Below are 19856 nucleotides of genomic sequence, written 5' to 3' on the forward strand. Positions count from 1 at the left end.
CACTTTCTTGAAAAAAAATATAGATTTTCAGATCTAATACAAAAAAAAGAAAAATAATAGTATCTTCTGCCAGCCAAAATGGCGGGTGTGACAAATGGCAACTTTTTAGGAGATGGATGCGAAGTGCGATGACTTTGTTATGCAGTCACGTACATTAGCGTATTGTACATAACCATTTTGCCAAGACTTCATTCCATCAGTTATTATTAAATATTATAACAAGCGCCGTGGGGTAGTCGGGTAGATGCTCGGCTGCAAAACTGGCGTTGCGGGTTCAATTCCCGCCGATTAAAAAATAAATTTAAGAAAAAAATATTTTCAATTGGTTAGGGTGTTTGTGATGTATTTTTCACATTTACTTTTACTATCCTACCTGGAGAAGAATCATTGCATCCACAAGGGTCACAACAACCCTCAGTAATGAGGAATAAGACGGAAAAGAAGAATTCTACCTGCCTCTAAAAACAGAGGCTTTGCGGGTTATTCAAGATATAGCGTTTTAAATGCTCCTGTATTCTAGATGATGTAACATTGTTAATGTGTGTTTTTCCCTGCAGGTCCCGGTGTTGCAGTACCTGTACTATCTGGCGCAGATTGGCATCGCCATGTCTCCGCTGAGTAACAACTCCCTGTTCCTCAACTACCACCGCAACCCTCTCCCTGAATACCTCGCAAGGGGATTGTGCGTCTCCCTCAGTACTGACGATCCTTTACAGTTCCACTTCACCAAGGTTGGTTCGAACCATAATTACACATTTCGATTGTGTCAGTATTTACAGTTTTGGTATCAGAATAGCAGTATGTGTTTGCAAAAAATTTGTTTGGGAATATGATTATTGAAAGTTTGAGTATCGATCATCTTCCCATACATTTTTTTCGCAGACTGCATTCTGATGCTGCGAATTGTTAAGCGCCATAAAAAAAGATGATTTTAATTTATCAATTAAAGAGGCCTTGGTCAGAATAGGTTCTACTGACTAGAGGTGGACTGTATTACGGATAAAGGGGTATTTGAGGCGTAAAAAATAAGCATATAACATCTTCTCCAAATTAACTTATTGTCATGTTGTCTGGGAAAATTTTCATCTTGGCATTTCATTGTAAACAATACTGTTGGCTTTATACTTTTATACTAATTGGCGCTGGGCTAATCAAATTTATATTGTATCGTATATCCATTTCAGGTATGTATTGGGAAATTATTAACATAATGTCAATTTTAAATTTGTGTCTCTGCTTTTTTATTTGTGCTAATGAATCTGTAATTTTTCCAGGAGCCTCTCATGGAGGAGTACAGCATCGCAGCTCAGGTGTGGAAACTAAGTTCCTGTGACATGTGCGAGTTGGCTAGGAACAGTGTGGTCATGAGTGGTTTCCCACACAAGGTACTTATTATTTGTTGTTGTGATCTTTCAATCGCATTTTGTATATCACATTTTTATTTGTTACATATAACATATTATTTTAGAATCCAGTTTCACTGTTCGCGACTGAATTCTAAAGTAACGATTGTATATATTTTTTCTTAACTAATGTGTTTTTTTCATACATACGTCTGTTTTACAAGCCATGAGATAACCTGGAGGGAGTTTCTGTCCTCTGCTGTAAAATTTTACTTTATTGTCAATATGTATTATAATTTTCCACAATTTCTACCCTTTTTGTAAAATGTATTATTTATTTACTAATTTTTAGTCAAAACAATACTGGCTGGGTCCGAACTACACCAAGGAGGGTGTCCCCGGAAATGACATAACTCGCACAAACGTACCGGACATCCGAGTTGCCTTCCGTTACGAAACTCTAATCAACGAACTTTCCAACATCTTCAAGGTTTTTAATTAAATGTCATTTTGCTTTTGACACAGGCAAGTTGTTAACATATTTGTCAACATACTACTTATTAAGCAGTGCCCATGTTTATTTCAACACGACAGTAATAATTTGAAACTTACTGTCATATTGTGCATAATCTCAAGACTGTTTACTCAATAATTGTGTTGTAGCATTTTTTATAAATAAGCCCATCGTGTTATCAGTGAAATAAGCATGTGCACTCAGTAAAAAATCAATTCAAAACTTATAAAGACTGAGCAAACTTCCTTTGGAAACTACATACACATGTATTCTAACAACATAACTCGGGTGTGAAGCTGTGTGTACATAATACGATAATGTGAATATACCGAGAATTAGTGGGGAAACTAACGTTTTGTCTCAACTTTCTCTCTGCACAATGTGGTTATTTCTCAAGTTAAATTATTCTAAATACACTCTTGGCAAACACGAGAAGATTGTCGAAACAAAATCTGTGTACAATTTTAGTCTTTGACACAATGCTTTTTGTTTAGAACGCACCAAGTTACTGTTGACTGGTATTTTTACACTCGCACAAAATTATTGGTAAAATTATCGTTTGAAGCACATTTGTTTAATAAACAAATTATTATTTTCAGGGAGAGCAATCTGACAATGGATAAACACGAATACAAGCAGCTAACACAACACTTACCACTCAGAAATTAACTACATCCAATCAAATAGAATTAAACAAAATTACGAGACCCAAAAAACTGTATATTAAATGCAGTTATATATATTTTTTCAAGTTTAACTGTACCGTCTCCATACTTAATTAATTATAATAATGTGTCTCGACTTTTAGACATGCTTTTGCCATTTATATTTCATATAGCTTTATTGCAAAAACGGGTACACTATATACCCCAAATAATAATAATACATACTAATGTGTTGTTAATAAAATCTCTGTAAGTGCTGTCTGTACTGTCTTGTTATGTTATTTCTTACTACAAATTCTTCTTACTACAATAAATCTGGGTAACTTTGAACTCCTGACTAACATTGGACAAAACTGAAATATTTCAGTTAGCAATTTTTATCTCCCTAATGACTGGTGCAGTAGTGAAGTATGTTAAACAGACTATCCTACTGTATAAATAAAATAGCGCATAGTAATAAATAAGATTGTTCATAAAAAACATAGTACTTACAATGTCTACATTTGAGATTATATTTTCAATTTGGTTATTGTATTTACTAAAAGACATACTTTTATCTTAGACTATCATAATAAATAAAACTACAACATATTATAGATGTATTAAGATTGACAACCTCAATTTACCGAGTAGCTGAAATATTTGCTGATTTCAGAATTTCTTATTGAAAAATAAAATGAAATACGAACTTCATGTACAATTCATATAATGTACCATACAACCAAAGCCCCCTGTATATATTTGTTTATACCTTTTATAACAAAAGCAAATGCAAACGCTAAAAAGATTCAAAGTTCCCCAGATTTGTATATTTTATTTTTCAGATACATGTGTATTGTATGATATTAATCTTGTGTGGATGAGGGTATTATATATTTAAAAAAATAAAATATTTATAAATGATATTTTTCACTCTTATGTAGATACAAATACATAAATCTAATTAGCGGTAGTGTTAGTTGTAGAATTTTCTATTTTGATAAAATAACTATGTAATAATTAGTCACTTTCTATAATGTCATTCTTTATACTTTGGCAGATCTGGAGCAGACGGAAAATATCAACCGTTTAGATTAGTATTAATAGTAAGCAAAAATATATTACGAAATAATAACTATATCGCATTGTTAAATTTTACAGAATATCTATTACATTCCCGAGTTTATAAAAGGATTATAAATTACTTCCAAGAGTCTATTTTGGCATTCAGAAATATGTCACGCCTAAAATTAATTCCAAATTTAATTATTCATTTAATATTATTGAATTTAAAATGATTGCAAACTATAATACGCATTTCATTAAATATATCTAGCTATGTAGGATTATTGTTTGCATTTTGTAGAAAATTGATGTACGATAAACATTTGACGAAACTTTATTCTAATACATATATATGACCAATGAATTGAAAATTATGAACCAATTGAGATGCCAAATTGTTTTTAGGGTCAAAAGCCACGTTTTGTATTTACTTGTTTCCATTGTCTATGGTATGGTCCTTAAGAAAATCATAAGCAGTTTGTATTCTATCACATCAGGTAGAATAGTCTAGTCAAAATTGTCTGCTCGTTTAAAAATAATAAAAAAATTAAATGCTAAAAATCACTTATTTTACGTTTATTCAGAAATTATCGTTATGACCTCACAATTTCTAAATATCAAATGCCTTAAAATAATTTTAGAATCATTAGAAGTACCAAAATTGTAGATATATAAGGAAACATTTGGCCTTACCTGAATCCACTAGGAATTTCCACTATTTAGATCTCAGTTTCCTTCAATGAGTTAAAAGTACAGATTTACTGACCGAATCTTTTTGGTTTTTTTGATTAATTAAAGTTTTAACAGCTAAAAAAATTACAATATGTATTTAAATTAGAAAAAAAAATGATTCTTTGAATATTTAATATTTCTTCAGCAAAAGGTAGGAGACAACTTCTGTTGCTAAATTTATATTTTGTAATAATAATGAAAACATGAAATTGTAAACCCGTTTTAGTAATGTATTTTTATATTTTTTATACATAAATTTTTGTTGAATTTTATAAACTTAGATTAGGTTATATATGTATCTAAATTCTTTATTTTGATTTTCTAGCTGAAAGCACCGACCTTCACTTTCACCTAAGTGGGTTTTCTTCTCCTCAAAATCTACTTTTTAGAAGAGTTAATTACTAAACATGTCATCTTTAGTTCCTCATAACCTATTAGATATTATTTTATATACAAATTATCAATAAATGTATACAAAACTACAAAAATAAATGTGTTTTTATTAAAACCCTTTAAAAAACATGATTTACAAGTTTAGAAATATGTAATCAGAATTCATGAATTTGCCGTGGTTCAATTACATGGTGGTAAGTGCACATTAAATCAATTGGGATACAGGATTCGATCCCCATACAAGCTAAAATAAAGATTCTGTCTTCAGATTTTAATTCTTTTGTTGTATGGTGTTTGAATTTTTATTTTATTATGCATTTGCTGTTTTATTTACAATTCTTGCCAATATTTCAAGACATTTTACCATCCATCTTCTTTGGAACTGTTAGCAGAAGAATAAATTTATCCATGTGCCAGGGTATTTATGTATAAATACCCTGGCACAAATACCTCTCAAAAAGAGAGAAGATTTGGAATTATTTTTTATTTATTTGTTTTATTTTTTATTTACGGATTTAAATTATATTAACTACTTAATTTACACAATTTAAATAATTAACATTTATTTAATATTAAATTTGTTTTTGTTAGTATCCTCTAATAGCCATGATGGCCTTTTCCTCATCTAATTGGGCCATCTGTTGATTGTTATGGAACTCCATTGTGAAAGTAGCTGTTCCTGACGACACTGTGCGGAGAAATTTGGAGTAACCCAACAGTTCTGCGAGAGGAGTTATGCTTTCCACTACCTTCAAATAGATGCAAAAAATATTATTCATATGTAATGTTTCTCAGGATATTAAAATCTTTGTTAACAAAAAAAAAAAAAAAATGTTTTTGGTCATTTCAAGCATTGTTTGCGGGAAACGCTTAAAAGCGCCCATTATATACTGTTAGTAGAAAGCGTGAGACGCTTATAAGGGTTCTGTTTGCTTACTTTGATTACTTTAATTTTAGAGCGCGAGAGAGCGAGAGATGCCAAAAAAACATTGTACCGGTCTACATTGGGTTTGCGGTTTTTTTGTGATAGTATACGACCCTAATTAGTATACTAATTAGGGTCAGGGTTGATGAAAAAATTGCCTGACAACAATGTGTTAGTATATAAGTGAAATAATTCAACACTTGTAAATCCCAACAATTACTTTCCCAAAAAACTTTATCTTTGTTGATAAAACTTAATTTAGAACAAACTAAATGCCAAAAATAAAACAGCCCTGATTATTTTAATTTACACAGATCTGGGAAAATACAATACCATACTGAAAATTGCCGTCTACCTTTCATAGAGACAACCAATTGGCCAACCACAGTGTTTCTCTCAGTGAGGAATACATTCAAAAGATTTATAAACTAAATAATAAAAAAAGAAAGAAGAGTATTGGGTTGTGGTCCCGTGGTTAGTGTCGTGGACTCTTAGTCAGAGTTTCTCGGTTCGAACCCACTCTACCACAATTTGATAGCTATTTCTAATAATGAGCCGCTTAGGCTCACAGAAATAGTTTAAAATTGAGATATTTGTGTAAATAATAAAAACACAAATTTTTCCCTTAATAAAAAAAGACTACAGATAAGACTTATTTATTGTGAAGAAAATAATTGGCTTTGAAATATTTTTAAGAATTGATTTATTCCTTTTTTCTTGTGAAGTCAGTCAACAGTTGAAGTCTTTGTAATATCAGCAAATTAAAATGTATCTCTATGAAAGATGGACAAAATATGATACATCATGTAATTACCTTTTGTTTTCCCCTGTAGCCAATATGTTTTATAGCGGAGCGCCGCCTAGTTAGGTCACTTGTAATTTTACTCAAATGATTTTCTTCGCATATTACTTCAAGAATCATCGTAGGTTCCATCAAAATTGCCTCACACGAAAGGAAAGTCTAAAAAATAACATAAATAAGGATTTATATTTGTGAATATATTTATATCTAAGCAAATCCAATATTACAGGCTAAACCCGGGGTGGGAAACTTGCGGCCTGTTGGTTACTCTGATACGACCTTTTGACTTCTGAATACATTTTTTTATATTTGAAAATTCAACATCCATTTGTTTTCTAGTGAATGGATTGACTTGATTTTTATTTATTGTTTCGGCATTAACTTTGTGGTAAGACATGTTACAATGATTAAAGAAAACACTTCGTTTTTTACCACTTGAGTTTTATTATAGACTACATGTTTCAGAAGTTAAACTTCCATCATTCAGGTCTGTATAATAACTAAGTAAGTTATTATACAGACCTGAATGATGGAAGTTTAACTTCTGAAACATGTAGTCTATAATAAAACTCAAGTGGTAAAAAACGAAGTGTTTTCTTTAATCATTGTGACTTGATTTTTTTTATAAATGCGCCCTTAAGTCGAATCGAACTAATGAATGTGGCCTTTAGAAATGAAAAGGTTGCCCCCCCCCCGGGCTAGACGATCCCAGCTTGATCGGAAGGTTAATTGGTTGGACAGCATCTAAGTCTTGCCAACTGGATTACTAAAAAAATGAGTTGTGAGAGTCAAAGACAAATTAAATTAATGTGTAGACTAGTAGACTGACCTTTCTCAGACACTGTGCCACAGCTGACGCAATGAAAGTATCCGAAGTTCCTCTTTGTATTTCTAACCAATGCAGCGTGACTCCAACATTTATTAGCTAAAACAAAATGTTCATATGAAATTGCATAAGTATTTCAATGAAATTATTTAACTTTATATTAAATCTTTCTATTATTCTATGACAAATTGTAATATTAATATAAAATAATTATTAATTTAGGGTAAAAGAATAGAATTTTGCAATAATAAAAAAAAGTATGAAAATTCTGGTCCACTAACGATTATTCTTTATGATAATTTGTGATGATTTGAAATTCAAGCAATTATTTTCCATAAAATTCAAAATAAAATTACAAAAAGGCAAAAACAAATGAAAAAATGTTTTTCTAGGAAAAAAAACGGATTATATTCACTGTTTTATTATTATTTTGTGAGATAATACTCATGAATTTCAAAATATTGCCATGCATCAGTTTTTTACATGTGTGGGATATTAATATATTTTTTTTAATTGCTATTCTTTATCCCTTTTTGGTTAAAATTCCCAAAGATTTGTCACCTTTTTCAAATTGAAAAGATTTTACTGTATTTAGATACTTACTGGACAACCTAATTTGGGACCATGTAATAATGCTGATTCGACTCCTTGTTTGATTGCTTGCATGTGTCTAGGTAAAATATGAGATAAATTTGATGCACTATCTTGCGAATGATCTAACCTGAAACATTTAAAAGTTATAAAGAACAATTTAAAAATATACAGATATACTCCTGAGTACTTAACACGTTGACTGCCAACTATGAGAACTCGCACTTTACGTTCTTTGCTTAGGACACCTACTACGAGTTATCTCATACTGTGTTTACTTGCTATATTCGTGCAGCTATGATAAAATTCCTAGTATATCAGATAGCATGGATGGCTTGTTGGGTAATATATCCAAAATAAAACGAATTGAATTCTACATTTATTTATGTATATCTTAATATGACGTGTTTCGTCTTCTTAGGAAAGTTTCAAACACTCCCCACCATAGTGTTTGATAATGTCCTAAGAAGACGAAACGCGTCACATATTAAGATATACATAAATAAATGTAGAATTCAATCCAACAAAAACCTTGTTTTATTTTGGATATATTACCCAACAATTCAATATGGAATTCTACCAACTGCCTGCAGTTACAATAAATAAGCATAAATGGCTTCTGGGAAGAGAACAAAAAATCAATGCTGGCTTACATGAACAGAAAACTTCTAAATAAATTAATAGAAAATATAATTATAAAATATTTATTAAAAATCAAGAAGATAAAGAATATTTTTATTGTTTGTGAAATTAGACCGGAATTCTGAAAATTGCTGTGGCAGTCAACGTGTTAAAATGGTAGGGATAAAAATTACTCAAACTCAAATAATCTCAGCAAAGGTTATTTTTTTTACTGAGTAACAAAATGTAAAATAATCTGCAAAGTGGTTGAATAAATAATTAGGAGAATAGTTACTTGAAGAAAGGGTTAATAAATTATTCTCACTTCAAAATTTCTTTTCTAGTTGAGGGGTAGGCTGACATGGTGACAGTGACACAATGCTTAGTTCCTCCGATGATATTGTCTGAAGTGTGAGTTTCCTTGGCGTCTTTAGTAATAGTTTCTTTGTAAGATATTTGTAATGGACCCAAATCTGCGTCTATTTTATATTCCGTTAAAATTCTCTGTTTTATCACCTCCAGATGAAGTTCACCCATACCTGAGGATATAAGATGTTTAAGCTGAACATAATATTGACAGAAAACGCTTTGAACTTTATGATATTGAAATTCAAAATGGAAAAAAATATGGGGTGTTTCCAGGGTGCTAATATCGCTCACATTGAGAATCAGCATTCATACATTTGGTTCATTCTTGATAATAGTATAAATTACTGTAAATCATTATGACTTCACAACCAACTGTGTTCTAAAATTATCTAAAAATATTAACAATACATTTTTTTGTGCGGCAAAAGGATGTATGATGTTTGAATGGTGAAATAAGGAAAGAATGCAAAGCAGAGATAAGCATTATCGATAAAATCAAGAAAAGTATGTTGAGATGGTTTGGACATAAACAGTAAAACAAATTTATGTACTTGGAAAAAGTAGTAGAGGTAGACTGAGAAAAACTTTGGAAGGCATGATCAGGTATGTCAAATACTTGAAAGCGGTCAGGGCAGGAGTCAAAATAATCGGCAAGGCGAATAAAATAAGTGGAAGAGGCGAAGAATGTTTGCATAGACAGATTGGTGTGGCTTTCTATTCTCCTCTACCTAACCCTGCGGTGAAGCAGATTTAATAATACTTGTTAATTTATGTAGCGCCATTTTTACAAGGGCATCCTCTCAAGGGCACTTTACATTTTTCTTATTTACTATGTAATAACAATATGGTGATTAATATAGAGTATAAAAGTTACCTGCTAATACCATCTGCCCAGTCTCCTCATTATTAGTCAATCTTAAGCTGGGGTCTTCTCTTTGTAATTCTGCGAGTGCCACTTCAAGAGAAGACAGGTAAGCCAAACTCGGGGGCTCTATAGAGCAATAGAACACGGGATCAGGAATGGTGGCACCGACACCGAAAATACTCGAAGCCACTTGTTCCGATTTACCAGGGATATTCTCAAAGTCAGACGAGATTTTGTTCCATAAGTAGGGAGGGATTTTCAGTTCTTCTGTTTTCTTTGCATTCTTAAGATCTTCTGCGAGGCGCTTTTTGGCTGCATTTGCCACAGATTGTGTCGAAGTAACGATATCTCCAGTCATTGTTAACTAGAATATTCAATTCAATAGTATAAATTGAGGGGAAGGTAACAAACTGTGTGGACAATTGGCAAAAAACTATGACAATGAATGGACTGGCCACGATTGCAAAAAAGGTTATCTTCTGGCTTTAATAACGATAAACATACACTTCAAACTCTTGAGATACAGCTGCAGCCATCCAGCTGCTTTTTTTCGTTACAGATTCTTATTACCAAAACTTGCAGCATTTGTATTGATAAAAGAAAAAAAGCTGTGTATTAGTAAGATGAATGATATAGTGACTAACACCAGTACGTTTTTTTACGACCGTGACATAAAATCAAAAATGCCTGATAATAATTGTTGTAAATCTATACTTAATACCGAAATAGAAATACAGAGATAAAAACATTTATTGTATGATCTGGTAAAAGTATTTCGTTATTTACATATTATTATTCAAGAATAGCATAAAAAAGTTTTTTGTTTTCAGTCAGTCAAATTTTAATCATTGCAAAGTTTTTAAGCCTATTGATTCTAAGATAAAGGTGTATGTATTTATTTTGTACCTTCAAACCACTAACAGCTGCAACTTGTCCTTCTCCTACTGACAAAACAGGTTCGTATTCATCAGCATAAGGAATGTATAGAGCAGTTCCCTATAACAAAAACAATATTTTATTTTATATCAGTTTAAAAAAATAACAAAAATGAGTATAAAAGTAAAAAGAAAAACACATGTGCAATACCTGTTCAGCTTTCTCTTTTCCGATATTATAAATCTTTTGCATTTTCGTAAGTTCCCCTTTAAATATTCTAAAATAAGTTAGAACACCTTTCCGGTTATCATGTTGGACTTTGAACGCTTTGGCACACAGATCTTTTCCAAAACATTGATAGAGTTGGTTCCTTTCTCTCGGATTAGGGAGATAGTCAATCACGGCATCCATCAGTGTCTGAACGCCAATATTTTTATATGAGCTACCACACAGAACGGGACAAGCAGAGCCATTTAGTGTTACTTTCCTAACAAATTTCTTTATAACATCGGAACCTATATTATCCAAGGAATCTGAACCGATTATTATGTCCGCTAATTCATCATCGTGTTCTGATAAACTATCGACCAGATCATTGCGAGTCGACGTGGCATCTTCCCAAGTGAAGCCATCAGTTTCTTCGGTCAATTTTCTTCTGGTGTAAATTTTACCCTGCGATTTATTAGACCAAGTAAGTTCTTCCAGATTTATAACATCAATTAACCCTACAAATAAAAATAAAAAGTGTTTTCTTAAGGGGCATGGAAACATACATATTTCTTTTACCATGAAGTTCTTATTAAAGAATGATTAGAATATTACAAATAAAATTTCATTAGTATACTATATACTATTAGGAAGTATGAGATACTAAGCCGCTGAAGCTTACATAATAATAGTATTGAAATGAAAAAAATATATAAAAACAAAAATACAAATTTGAATTGAAAGGAGGATAATATTTCCAGGACAGTTAACTGTGTGTATTAGCAACAGTAGCACCAAGAATGTTATAGTTTTTAAATCATTAAAAGATTGATGCGTTGCATTGATTAAGTGGCGTCGCAGTTCAATCCCATTAATTGCAAAATAAATTCAATAAAGATTTATTTTGGTTAAGGTGCTGGTAATGTATTTTTCAAATTTACCTTCCCTATCCTTACTATCTTACCTGCAGACAAGCCTCTAAAAATAGAGGCTTTGCGTGTTATTCCTTTTTAAAAAAAAGTTTTTGAGTAAGTTAAATAAAAATGAAAACATCTTTTTTAAGACGCATGAAATCTGAAATTCCCAAACCTGTCAACATTCCGGCATCGTTCCGAATCGGAAGTTGAAGGCAGAGCGGCCGGACGTCGAGTTTGTCCCTCAGCGACTGCAGACACATGTTCAGGTCTCCGTCTTTCCTATCCATCTTGTTGATGTAGGCGAGTCGGGGCAGCCGGTAGCCATCGCACTGTCTCCACACCGTCAGGGTCTGTGCCTCCACACCTGCGGGAACCAGAATCCGCCTGAAATTATATTGCTTATAACAATAATAACATTTCGCAGCTTGAGAATCAATTTATTATACTGCATCTACTTTGTTTAAAATCAAGTACAAATCATATTTTAAACATTAACCCCTTGTGTGATTTGCCCGAATACAATTCAGGTAGGTATTTTGCTAACGCAGTGTTTTGCCCAAATCCAGTTCGGGCACATCGTACACAAAACATTTTTTTTTGATTTGCCCGAATCCAGGTCGAGTCATTCCCCCACCAGTCTAGATATCACTCACTCCTTTCAAGAACGTCATAAATCAAAAAACTTTATTTTTATTTTTCAGGAGAACGTTTTCAAAGTTTAAAAATATAATACAATGTATTAAAAATAAATACCAAGCCTTTAAATGAACTTTTTACTATGCAACAGATATTTTTAGGTAAAACCTGAAGGTTTTTTCTCCATTTCAAAATATTTAGTATATTTAAAAAAATAATTAAACAATACCTTTTCTTCAAAATGCAAAAACAACACTTTCTGCCCTGTAGCGGGTAAATATTAAGTTAAAAATATATAGTACATTTTCTGGGCATTCCGAAAACATGCACAACTGAAAATTGACGATTTTTAATTTATGACGTTCTTGAAAGGAGTGAGCGATATTTTTATTCTTACTTTGTTTTTCTTTCCTAATATTGTTTATTTATGTTTTATACTGATTTATTATATTTCAAAATATGATAAAAAAAAAACATAAAAGTGAAAAAAAACTTTGTGGTGTGGTAATAAAACACTCTAAAGTATACCCACGAAATAATACCTAATAAATTGGAAAGAATTTAGTGCAATATTTACGTACCTGCAGATCCATCAAGCACTACAACAGCACCATCAAGTACCCCAAGGCTCTGCTCAACTTCCATGGTAAAGTCTATGTGACCCGGAGTGTCTATCAAATTGAACTGATGATCATTCCATTTAAACGAAACAGCCGCAGCTACAAATTAAAATAATCTATATCAATACATTACTTGCGGGAAACTGTCTTTTACACACTGTTGGTAGAGAGTGGGAGATGCTGATAAGTGTTCTATTTACTCACTTCTGGTAGAGTACGAGATGCCAAAAAACATTGCACAGATCGGAATTGGGTTTGCAGTTACTTTTGATTAGGTTACTTGTGATTAGTATATTCAAGACTAATAAAGGTCGGGGTTGGAGAAAAAATCACCGGACAACAATAAGTTAACACATTTCGGACGGGTGTTGTTTTTACGCCTGCGGACTGCTGACAACGGGATTTGATAATTGTGCACATATAGTCTAGACTTTTACAAAGAGTTTGGTACATAACATTCATATAAAAACATCAAAAATTCCTTCTTTCCTGACTTTGAAATTAAGTAAAATATTTAAGGTAAAAATACACTTCCCGTCCTTAAGCATCAATCGACCGAACGGGTAGAAATACCTTTCCCGTCCTTAATGTGTTCATAAAAGTATGTAAAATTATTCTACTTCCAAAAATAAACAAAAACTAATCCCCTGAATGAGTGTACACATAGTGAATTTTAAAATGTAAATTATAAACAAATTATTTATATGTGGTTTAACAACAAAAAAAAATAAACAAATCAAATTTGGGTAGGTACACAAAACTTTTCTCTTTTTCAACTCTAATGGTTAGTGATGTAACAAAAACTAAAATAGGTACCGGTAATAGTTATTCCACGCTCCCGCTCCTGTGCCATATAGTCTGTTACTGTATTCCCATGATGAACTTCTCCCATAGATCGAATAGTACCGGAATAAAACAACATTCTTTCGGTTGTAGTTGTCTTGCCTTGTAAAAACATAATAATCAAGAAAATATTTCATATTTATTTATTAGATATTTTTTAAACACAAGGGCAAACTTATGGCCAATGAGTAATATTCAGTAGAATAAATTTTATTTTGGAATTTTATAATCGTAATATTTACCGGCATCGATATGGGCCAGAATACCGATGTTTCGCAGGCTATGGCAAACATCGTCTATAGTTTGTGAATGTACACAGGAAATAGAAAAATTTCGATCGTATTTTAAAACATTGTGAAATACATTTGTTCCCAGTTTCCTGCATTTTCGAAATATATGCATTTTGAATTGACAGCCAGTGTCATTAAATTTGAGGTTATTTTCCAATACTGGTGACTACTACAGGTTAGACGTTATATCGTCAACAAGTTTCATTACCGTACCACTTTAGCATCAATTTTGATTTATTTTTATTTGGATCTCATACGAATAATGACCGAGGTAAAAAAGTTCAAGAGTTTAAGCTTTCATATAGGCTGATAAGTTCTCGGCTGACGTTTTCCTTTTTCACAACAACGACGAATTCTAAATGCATAAATAGCAATTACGAAATCCACGTGCTACAAAATACTCCTCGCTTTTGATATTTTAATAGGAGATTAATGCATTTTAAATTTTAATAAAGGAAAATGCTACAGGAAAAAGTTCATTTGGAGTAGTGGGGGCAAAAAATTATTGATTTTTGGATTAAAGAGTAAGTAAGTACCTGCAATCCGTGTTGTTTTTTATTCTAGTCTTTCGTCTGTCATATCTATGCAATCTGTCATCCAGTCCTCTAGATTTTTGTTCTATGACTTTCCTGTTGACAAGCATCTCCCGGATAGCCGCGTTGGTTATTTTATGTTTATAACTAGAAATTCCTGTTATAACTGATTGAAGCATGGGTGTTCCAGCGTTTTTTCGCTGGCTTAGCCGAAAGTATCCGAGCGTCATTGTCGAGTGCATCGAACAATCGGTAAACATATTGTATAATCTAGATATTATGTCCTTATTATTCTGATAACATTTTCCGCTAACACCGCGTAGTGACATTATTTAGAGAGGGAAAAATGTTTATATTTTCAATGCCTCCAGTCGAAAGATAACTTTTTATTATTTTCAAATGTAGACTCATATTTCTCGAATTCTTTCTCGCTTTCCTCGCCTTTTTGGTTATTTACTGCCGATAATGGACATTAAATAGATCTTAAAAAAAACTTTTATGGAGGTCGATGATGGTCGAGTTGAATCTTTTTCTTCTTATGTTAATTTGTGAATTATATTTTACTATCTAAACGAGGAATAAATATCACCAAAGCATCACTTTTGGTAGAATTTTTTTTTACAATGTTGAATGTTGAATGACAAATTTTTATATTTTCAATGTTCCAGACCACAGATGTGGACGGAGTCCAAGTTCCCGTGGATGCTTCAGCCCCGAATCCAAATGGAGTTGAATTCGATAATCTTTATTTGGACATGAACGGAATTATTCATCCCTGTACCCACCCGGAAGATAAACCAGGTAATTTGATTCCATATAAAAAAATTATGTAGGAATTAAAAATTGCTGCGTACTGTTACTTGAAATTACTTCGTATGTACTCAGTAGTTCATTTATTGTATTTATTCTTCTTCTTCTTTTTTGATGGCTTTTCACCCTTCTTGGGTAAAAAGCCATCAAAAAAGAATATCAAAGGTATTGTATTTATAATTTGTAAATTTCTAGCACCCAAGAATGAGGACGAGATGATGATCGCCATTTTTGAATGTGTGGACCGTTTATTTAAGATCGTACGGCCAAGGAAGGTTCTGTACATGGCTATTGATGGTGTGGTGAGTAAAACATTTGGTGTTTCCTTTTCTTTTATTCCTATATACCATTCCACCTCCATGTCTTTTCCCATATATTGTTAATGTCCTTCTCCTTGAGCTCCTTGACTTATACCATTTATATTCCTTCAAATAAATTTAACTTCAATCGTATCTATAAATCTGGAGCGCCGGACAGATTGCCTAGCCTTCGTATAATTTACAATTAAGTTAACATATTGTTTGAGAGAAAATTTTAAAAGCATCTTTTACATACTGTTGGTAGAGAGCGGGTGATGCTTGTAACCATTATATTTCCTTACTTTTGGTATAGCGCGAGAGATGCTGGAAAACATTGTACAGGTCGGAATTGGGTTTGCGGTTACTTTTTATTAGTACATGATCCCAATTAGTATACTAATTAGGTTGGGGGGTTTGTCAATAAACCGCCTGACAACAATGTGTTAACTCCGTTTGATCCGATACAGTGCTCTCTAAACTATTGGGTGTGGATGGAAGTTAGAAAAATACAGTAAACCCCCCTGTAATGCTGAGATAGGTACCACGTTATAGGAAAGTTAATGTTTTTAAATTGTATTTCAATTTTAAATGACTCATTTCAGTAATTTTCGCTAGTTAAAATGTAAAAATACAAATTAAATCATTGAACTCTTTTAAAATTTCCTAAAATAAAGGGATACCTATTTCAACATTGTAGGTTTACTGTATAAGAATTCACAATGTTTGTATTGAATTATTCAGGCTCCCTGTGCCAAGATGAACCAGCAGCGCTCCCGCCGCTTCCGAGCTTCCAAAGAAGGCCAGGAGAAGATCATTGAGATCGCGCGCATCCGCGAGGAGTTGGAGGCTAAGGGCGCCAACGTGCCTCCGCCCAAGACCAAGGAGAATCACTTCGACCTCAACTGCATCACGCCCGGCACTGAGTTCATGGACCGTCTCAGCAAATGTCTGCATTATTATGTGCATGACAGGTAGGGTTATTTAACAGCGTCCAGATTTAAATATTCTTTTCAGCCCGTATTTATCATCTGCTGGATGAATATGACCAGTTTCCGAATTACCCTGGCAATTTCACTTTAGTCTACAGTTATAAGTATTACTCAAAGAGTTATAGTATCATAAAAAATGCTTATAAAATACAACCTGTGTTCCATAAGTACCTACAGAATTCATTGAGTAGAGAAATCATAGACAATTTTTCTTATTTCCAATTTGTGTCAAAGTAGATGGACCAAATGTGTCCTGACATGCGGATGGTGTGGACTAAGAAACATCATCGAGATTAATGGAAATTTTCAGATTTGTCAGAGAGCAGTGGATGAGAAAAGGGAAAGACAGGATGTTTGGTAGCACATTGGACCAATGTGAAAAATCTCAATTTGCCTAAATTTAATTCTTGTCATTTAATAAATACTATCTTAACAATACAGGTTGAACAACGACCCTGGTTGGAGAGGAATCAAGGTTATATTGTCTGATGCGAAGGTTCCGGGAGAAGGAGAACACAAGATCATGGACTATATTCGCAAGCAGAGAGGTGATAACAATTATTTTTACTATTTCTAAACTTACCTTAATCGAGGGTCGAAGAGATGTCGGAAGAAAGCTGATCTGGCTCCATAATATAAACGAGTGGATAGGAGTACGGAACGGCAAGGAGCTATTTCGGATTGCCCAAAATAAGTACACTTTCTCACAAGTGATAGTCAACGTCAACCCAATGGGAACCGACATGACACGTAAAGAAAAAGAATCTTACCTTGTGATAGTTGAATTAGAATTTAACCTTTCCGGGAGTATGGACGTAAATGAACGTCAGTTTGAATTTTCCTCAATGGAGTATCGATGTTAATAAACGTCGAAGTCTATCTGTCAGTTGGTACATATAATGTAATTTGTATAGGAATGGTATCTGTAGATATTTGTATTTAACTTTGTCATAAAATAAAACCTAGAGATGGTGAGCTTTATTTTTTACTTAAATTATTTTTACATAATTTCTGTATTCATAATACAAAGAATTTATTTAAATAAAATACATATTTAATGTAAAAAAAAACCCACTCACCAGAGAAAGTCGGACATCGATTATTGTACTCCTGGATAAGTAAAGATTAGGTTCTGTTGGTGTTTCTGTAAAAGCGTTTGTCTATTCTTAAAGGCGCAATCAGTCTTATCACTCAACTAAGCTTAAGTGAGTCATGTGTGGTTAGGCTGTGTTGGAACTAATTTCCCGTATGTTGAGGCAGCAGATTTTGAAATACAAAAAAAATGGCCAATTTATAAACCGTCGTTTTTGAGAAAAATCGCCTTAAAGGCAGTTTAAAATTTAGTCTAGATAGTTGCACAATGCAATCAATGTCTACAGGCAAAAGTGAAATTGAAATATAGTGCTTCTTTTCTTAAAATTTCTTCTCAGTAACCCAATGTTTATTATTTATTTTCATTCTTATTATTTGTAAACGCAACTTATCTTTAGGTTAGAATCTGTCGCTGAGTCTTGTTGTGTGATTACAGCTCACCCGGATCACGATCCCAACACCCAGCACGTCCTGTGTGGAGCCGACGCCGATCTGATCATGTTGGGTCTGGCCACCCATGAGCCCAATTTCACCATCATCAGGGAAGAGTTCAAGCCGAATAAGCCGAGGCCCTGCGATATCTGCGGCCAAACTGGTAAAATAATAATTGGTTTATCTTATTTAATCTATAATTAAGTCTAACAACAAAGCCTAACAAGGCGAAACAATTGTCACAATATTAATTTGTATCTGTTTTTGTTAATAAAATACAACTTAGTACATAGACTCAAAAAAGCTGTGTTGATTTTAAATTAATACATAAATTAAAATGGAGTTCTACAAATTAAAAGCCAAATCAATAAATAAACAAAAAAATAATAAAGTCATTTAATTTTCAATAAATAATGTCACAATTCTAGAAAAATATTATAAACTTCTGGTACCATACAAAAACACATTTTTTCTGAATAATTTAAAGAAAGTTTCTGTAATAATATTTTTCTTTTAATTCTCATTGATTTTATCCACTGCTTTTGTTATTTTGTGAACACAAAATGTGATCACCTCGCATCAGTGTACATATTTAGATTTTAAAAAATTATGTTTTTTAAAAAAAAAGTGTTAGTCATTTTCAAATTGACAACCTTTAGCTGTATTTAAGTTAATTTTATGCATCATTTAGAATCAGGTTATTGAAAATAGTAGTCTTGTATATTTATTGATTGCTTAAAAATTATCCGCCTCTGCGGTGTAATGGGTCAGCTTGTTTAGCTACCATGCTGTAGATCCCAGGTTCTATTTATTTAATATTACCCTGAACTGGTCCCTGAAGCGCAGGAGTGATTGTGCCATGCCTTTATGCAAGTAATAACATTGCATCAATATGATGCAGTGCCCTACGCACCATTGGGTACATATAAGGGTTAGAAGAAGAAATAAACACAATCAGATTTTAAAAATCTATTCTATACTTCCTTGATTTTTCAGGTCACGAAATGAAAGAGTGCGCCGGCATTGCGGCCGAGGAGTCAAGTAATACTCCGAGCAATCCCGCATTCTCCATACAGGACCAGTACATCTTCGTGCGGCTGTACGTCCTCAGGGAGTACTTGGAGAAGGAGCTGCAGATGCCGAACCTGCCCTTCGAGTACAACTTCGAGCGGGCGCTGGACGACTGGGTGTTCATGTGCTTCTTCGTGGGGAACGACTTCCTGCCCCACCTTCCCAGTCTGGAGATCCGAGAGGGGGCTGTCGACAGATTGGTCAATCTCTACAAGAAGACTATTTATAAAACTAAAGTAAGTTTGTAGATAACGCACTACATTACAAGTTACTTCGGATTAGTTGGAAGCATTGCAAATATATTCCTCTTTGAGATTTTTTGTTACTTGACTTTTATCAAATCGTCACTCTGTAATGCACTGGGCTAAGAATATCTAAAGACTAGACATTTCATGCACATCATTAATAATGAAAATATACAGAAAGTCACTCACAGGAAAATTTTTATTCATGTCTGGAGAGCATAATGAGTTACAAAGAAACTATACTCACTGCGATAATGTCGAAGTGATTTAAACAAAAATATGTACACATGTAAAAAAAATAGTAGC

At 32.9% G+C, this 19856-nt stretch overlaps 3 protein-coding genes across 11 annotated transcripts in view; 2 read left to right on the forward strand and 1 right to left on the reverse strand.

The window, feature by feature from the left end:
- The window catches only part of AMPdeam (AMP deaminase), a 41995-nt gene extending 37205 nt beyond the window's left edge, over window positions 1-4790 (forward strand). For 4 of the 9 annotated variants that reach the window (XM_088277845.1, XM_088277850.1, XM_088277847.1 and 1 more), the window contains 4 exons: window positions 558-731; window positions 1275-1385; window positions 1696-1833; window positions 4624-4790. In XM_088277845.1, coding sequence (XP_088133971.1) covers window positions 558-731; window positions 1275-1385; window positions 1696-1833; window positions 4624-4653 — 453 coding nt within the window. In that variant the 3' untranslated portion in view covers window positions 4654-4790. Of the gene's footprint in view, window positions 1-557; window positions 732-1274; window positions 1386-1695; window positions 1873-2456; window positions 3200-4623 lie in introns of those variants that run through there. The other 5 variants (XM_088277849.1, XM_088277851.1, XM_088277848.1 and 2 more) reach the window with 2 other exon arrangements.
- Window positions 4791-5146: 356 nt separating this feature from the next.
- On the reverse strand, window positions 5147-14270 carry mRRF2 (mitochondrial ribosome recycling factor 2). The gene is made up of 12 exons (XM_088277852.1): window positions 14032-14270; window positions 13763-13891; window positions 12908-13045; window positions 11863-12054; window positions 10777-11291; window positions 10597-10686; window positions 9700-10054; window positions 8782-8995; window positions 7848-7965; window positions 7248-7343; window positions 6431-6577; window positions 5147-5440 (listed from the first exon to the last, which is right to left on the reverse strand). Exons 1-12 carry the CDS (start codon window positions 14189-14191, stop codon window positions 5279-5281), a joined length of 2316 nt encoding a protein of 771 aa, XP_088133978.1. The 5' UTR covers window positions 14192-14270; the 3' UTR covers window positions 5147-5278.
- A 436-nt stretch (window positions 14271-14706) lies between these two features.
- Rat1 (5'-3' exoribonuclease 2 Rat1) overlaps window positions 14707-19856 on the forward strand; it is a 53321-nt gene continuing 48171 nt past the window's right edge. The window contains exons 1-7 of the mRNA XM_088277856.1: window positions 14707-14864; window positions 15281-15413; window positions 15618-15724; window positions 16463-16692; window positions 17152-17258; window positions 18239-18397; window positions 19231-19541. Coding sequence (XP_088133982.1) covers window positions 14790-14864; window positions 15281-15413; window positions 15618-15724; window positions 16463-16692; window positions 17152-17258; window positions 18239-18397; window positions 19231-19541 — 1122 coding nt within the window. The 5' untranslated portion in view covers window positions 14707-14789. The remainder of the gene's footprint in view (window positions 14865-15280; window positions 15414-15617; window positions 15725-16462; window positions 16693-17151; window positions 17259-18238; window positions 18398-19230; window positions 19542-19856) is intronic.

This window comes from Brachycentrus maculatus, unplaced genomic scaffold, assembly GCF_059751285.1.
Source record: "Brachycentrus maculatus isolate JH-2025_06_01 unplaced genomic scaffold, ASM5975128v1 h1tg000050l, whole genome shotgun sequence".
NCBI classification, from domain to species: domain Eukaryota; kingdom Metazoa; phylum Arthropoda; class Insecta; order Trichoptera; family Brachycentridae; genus Brachycentrus; species Brachycentrus maculatus.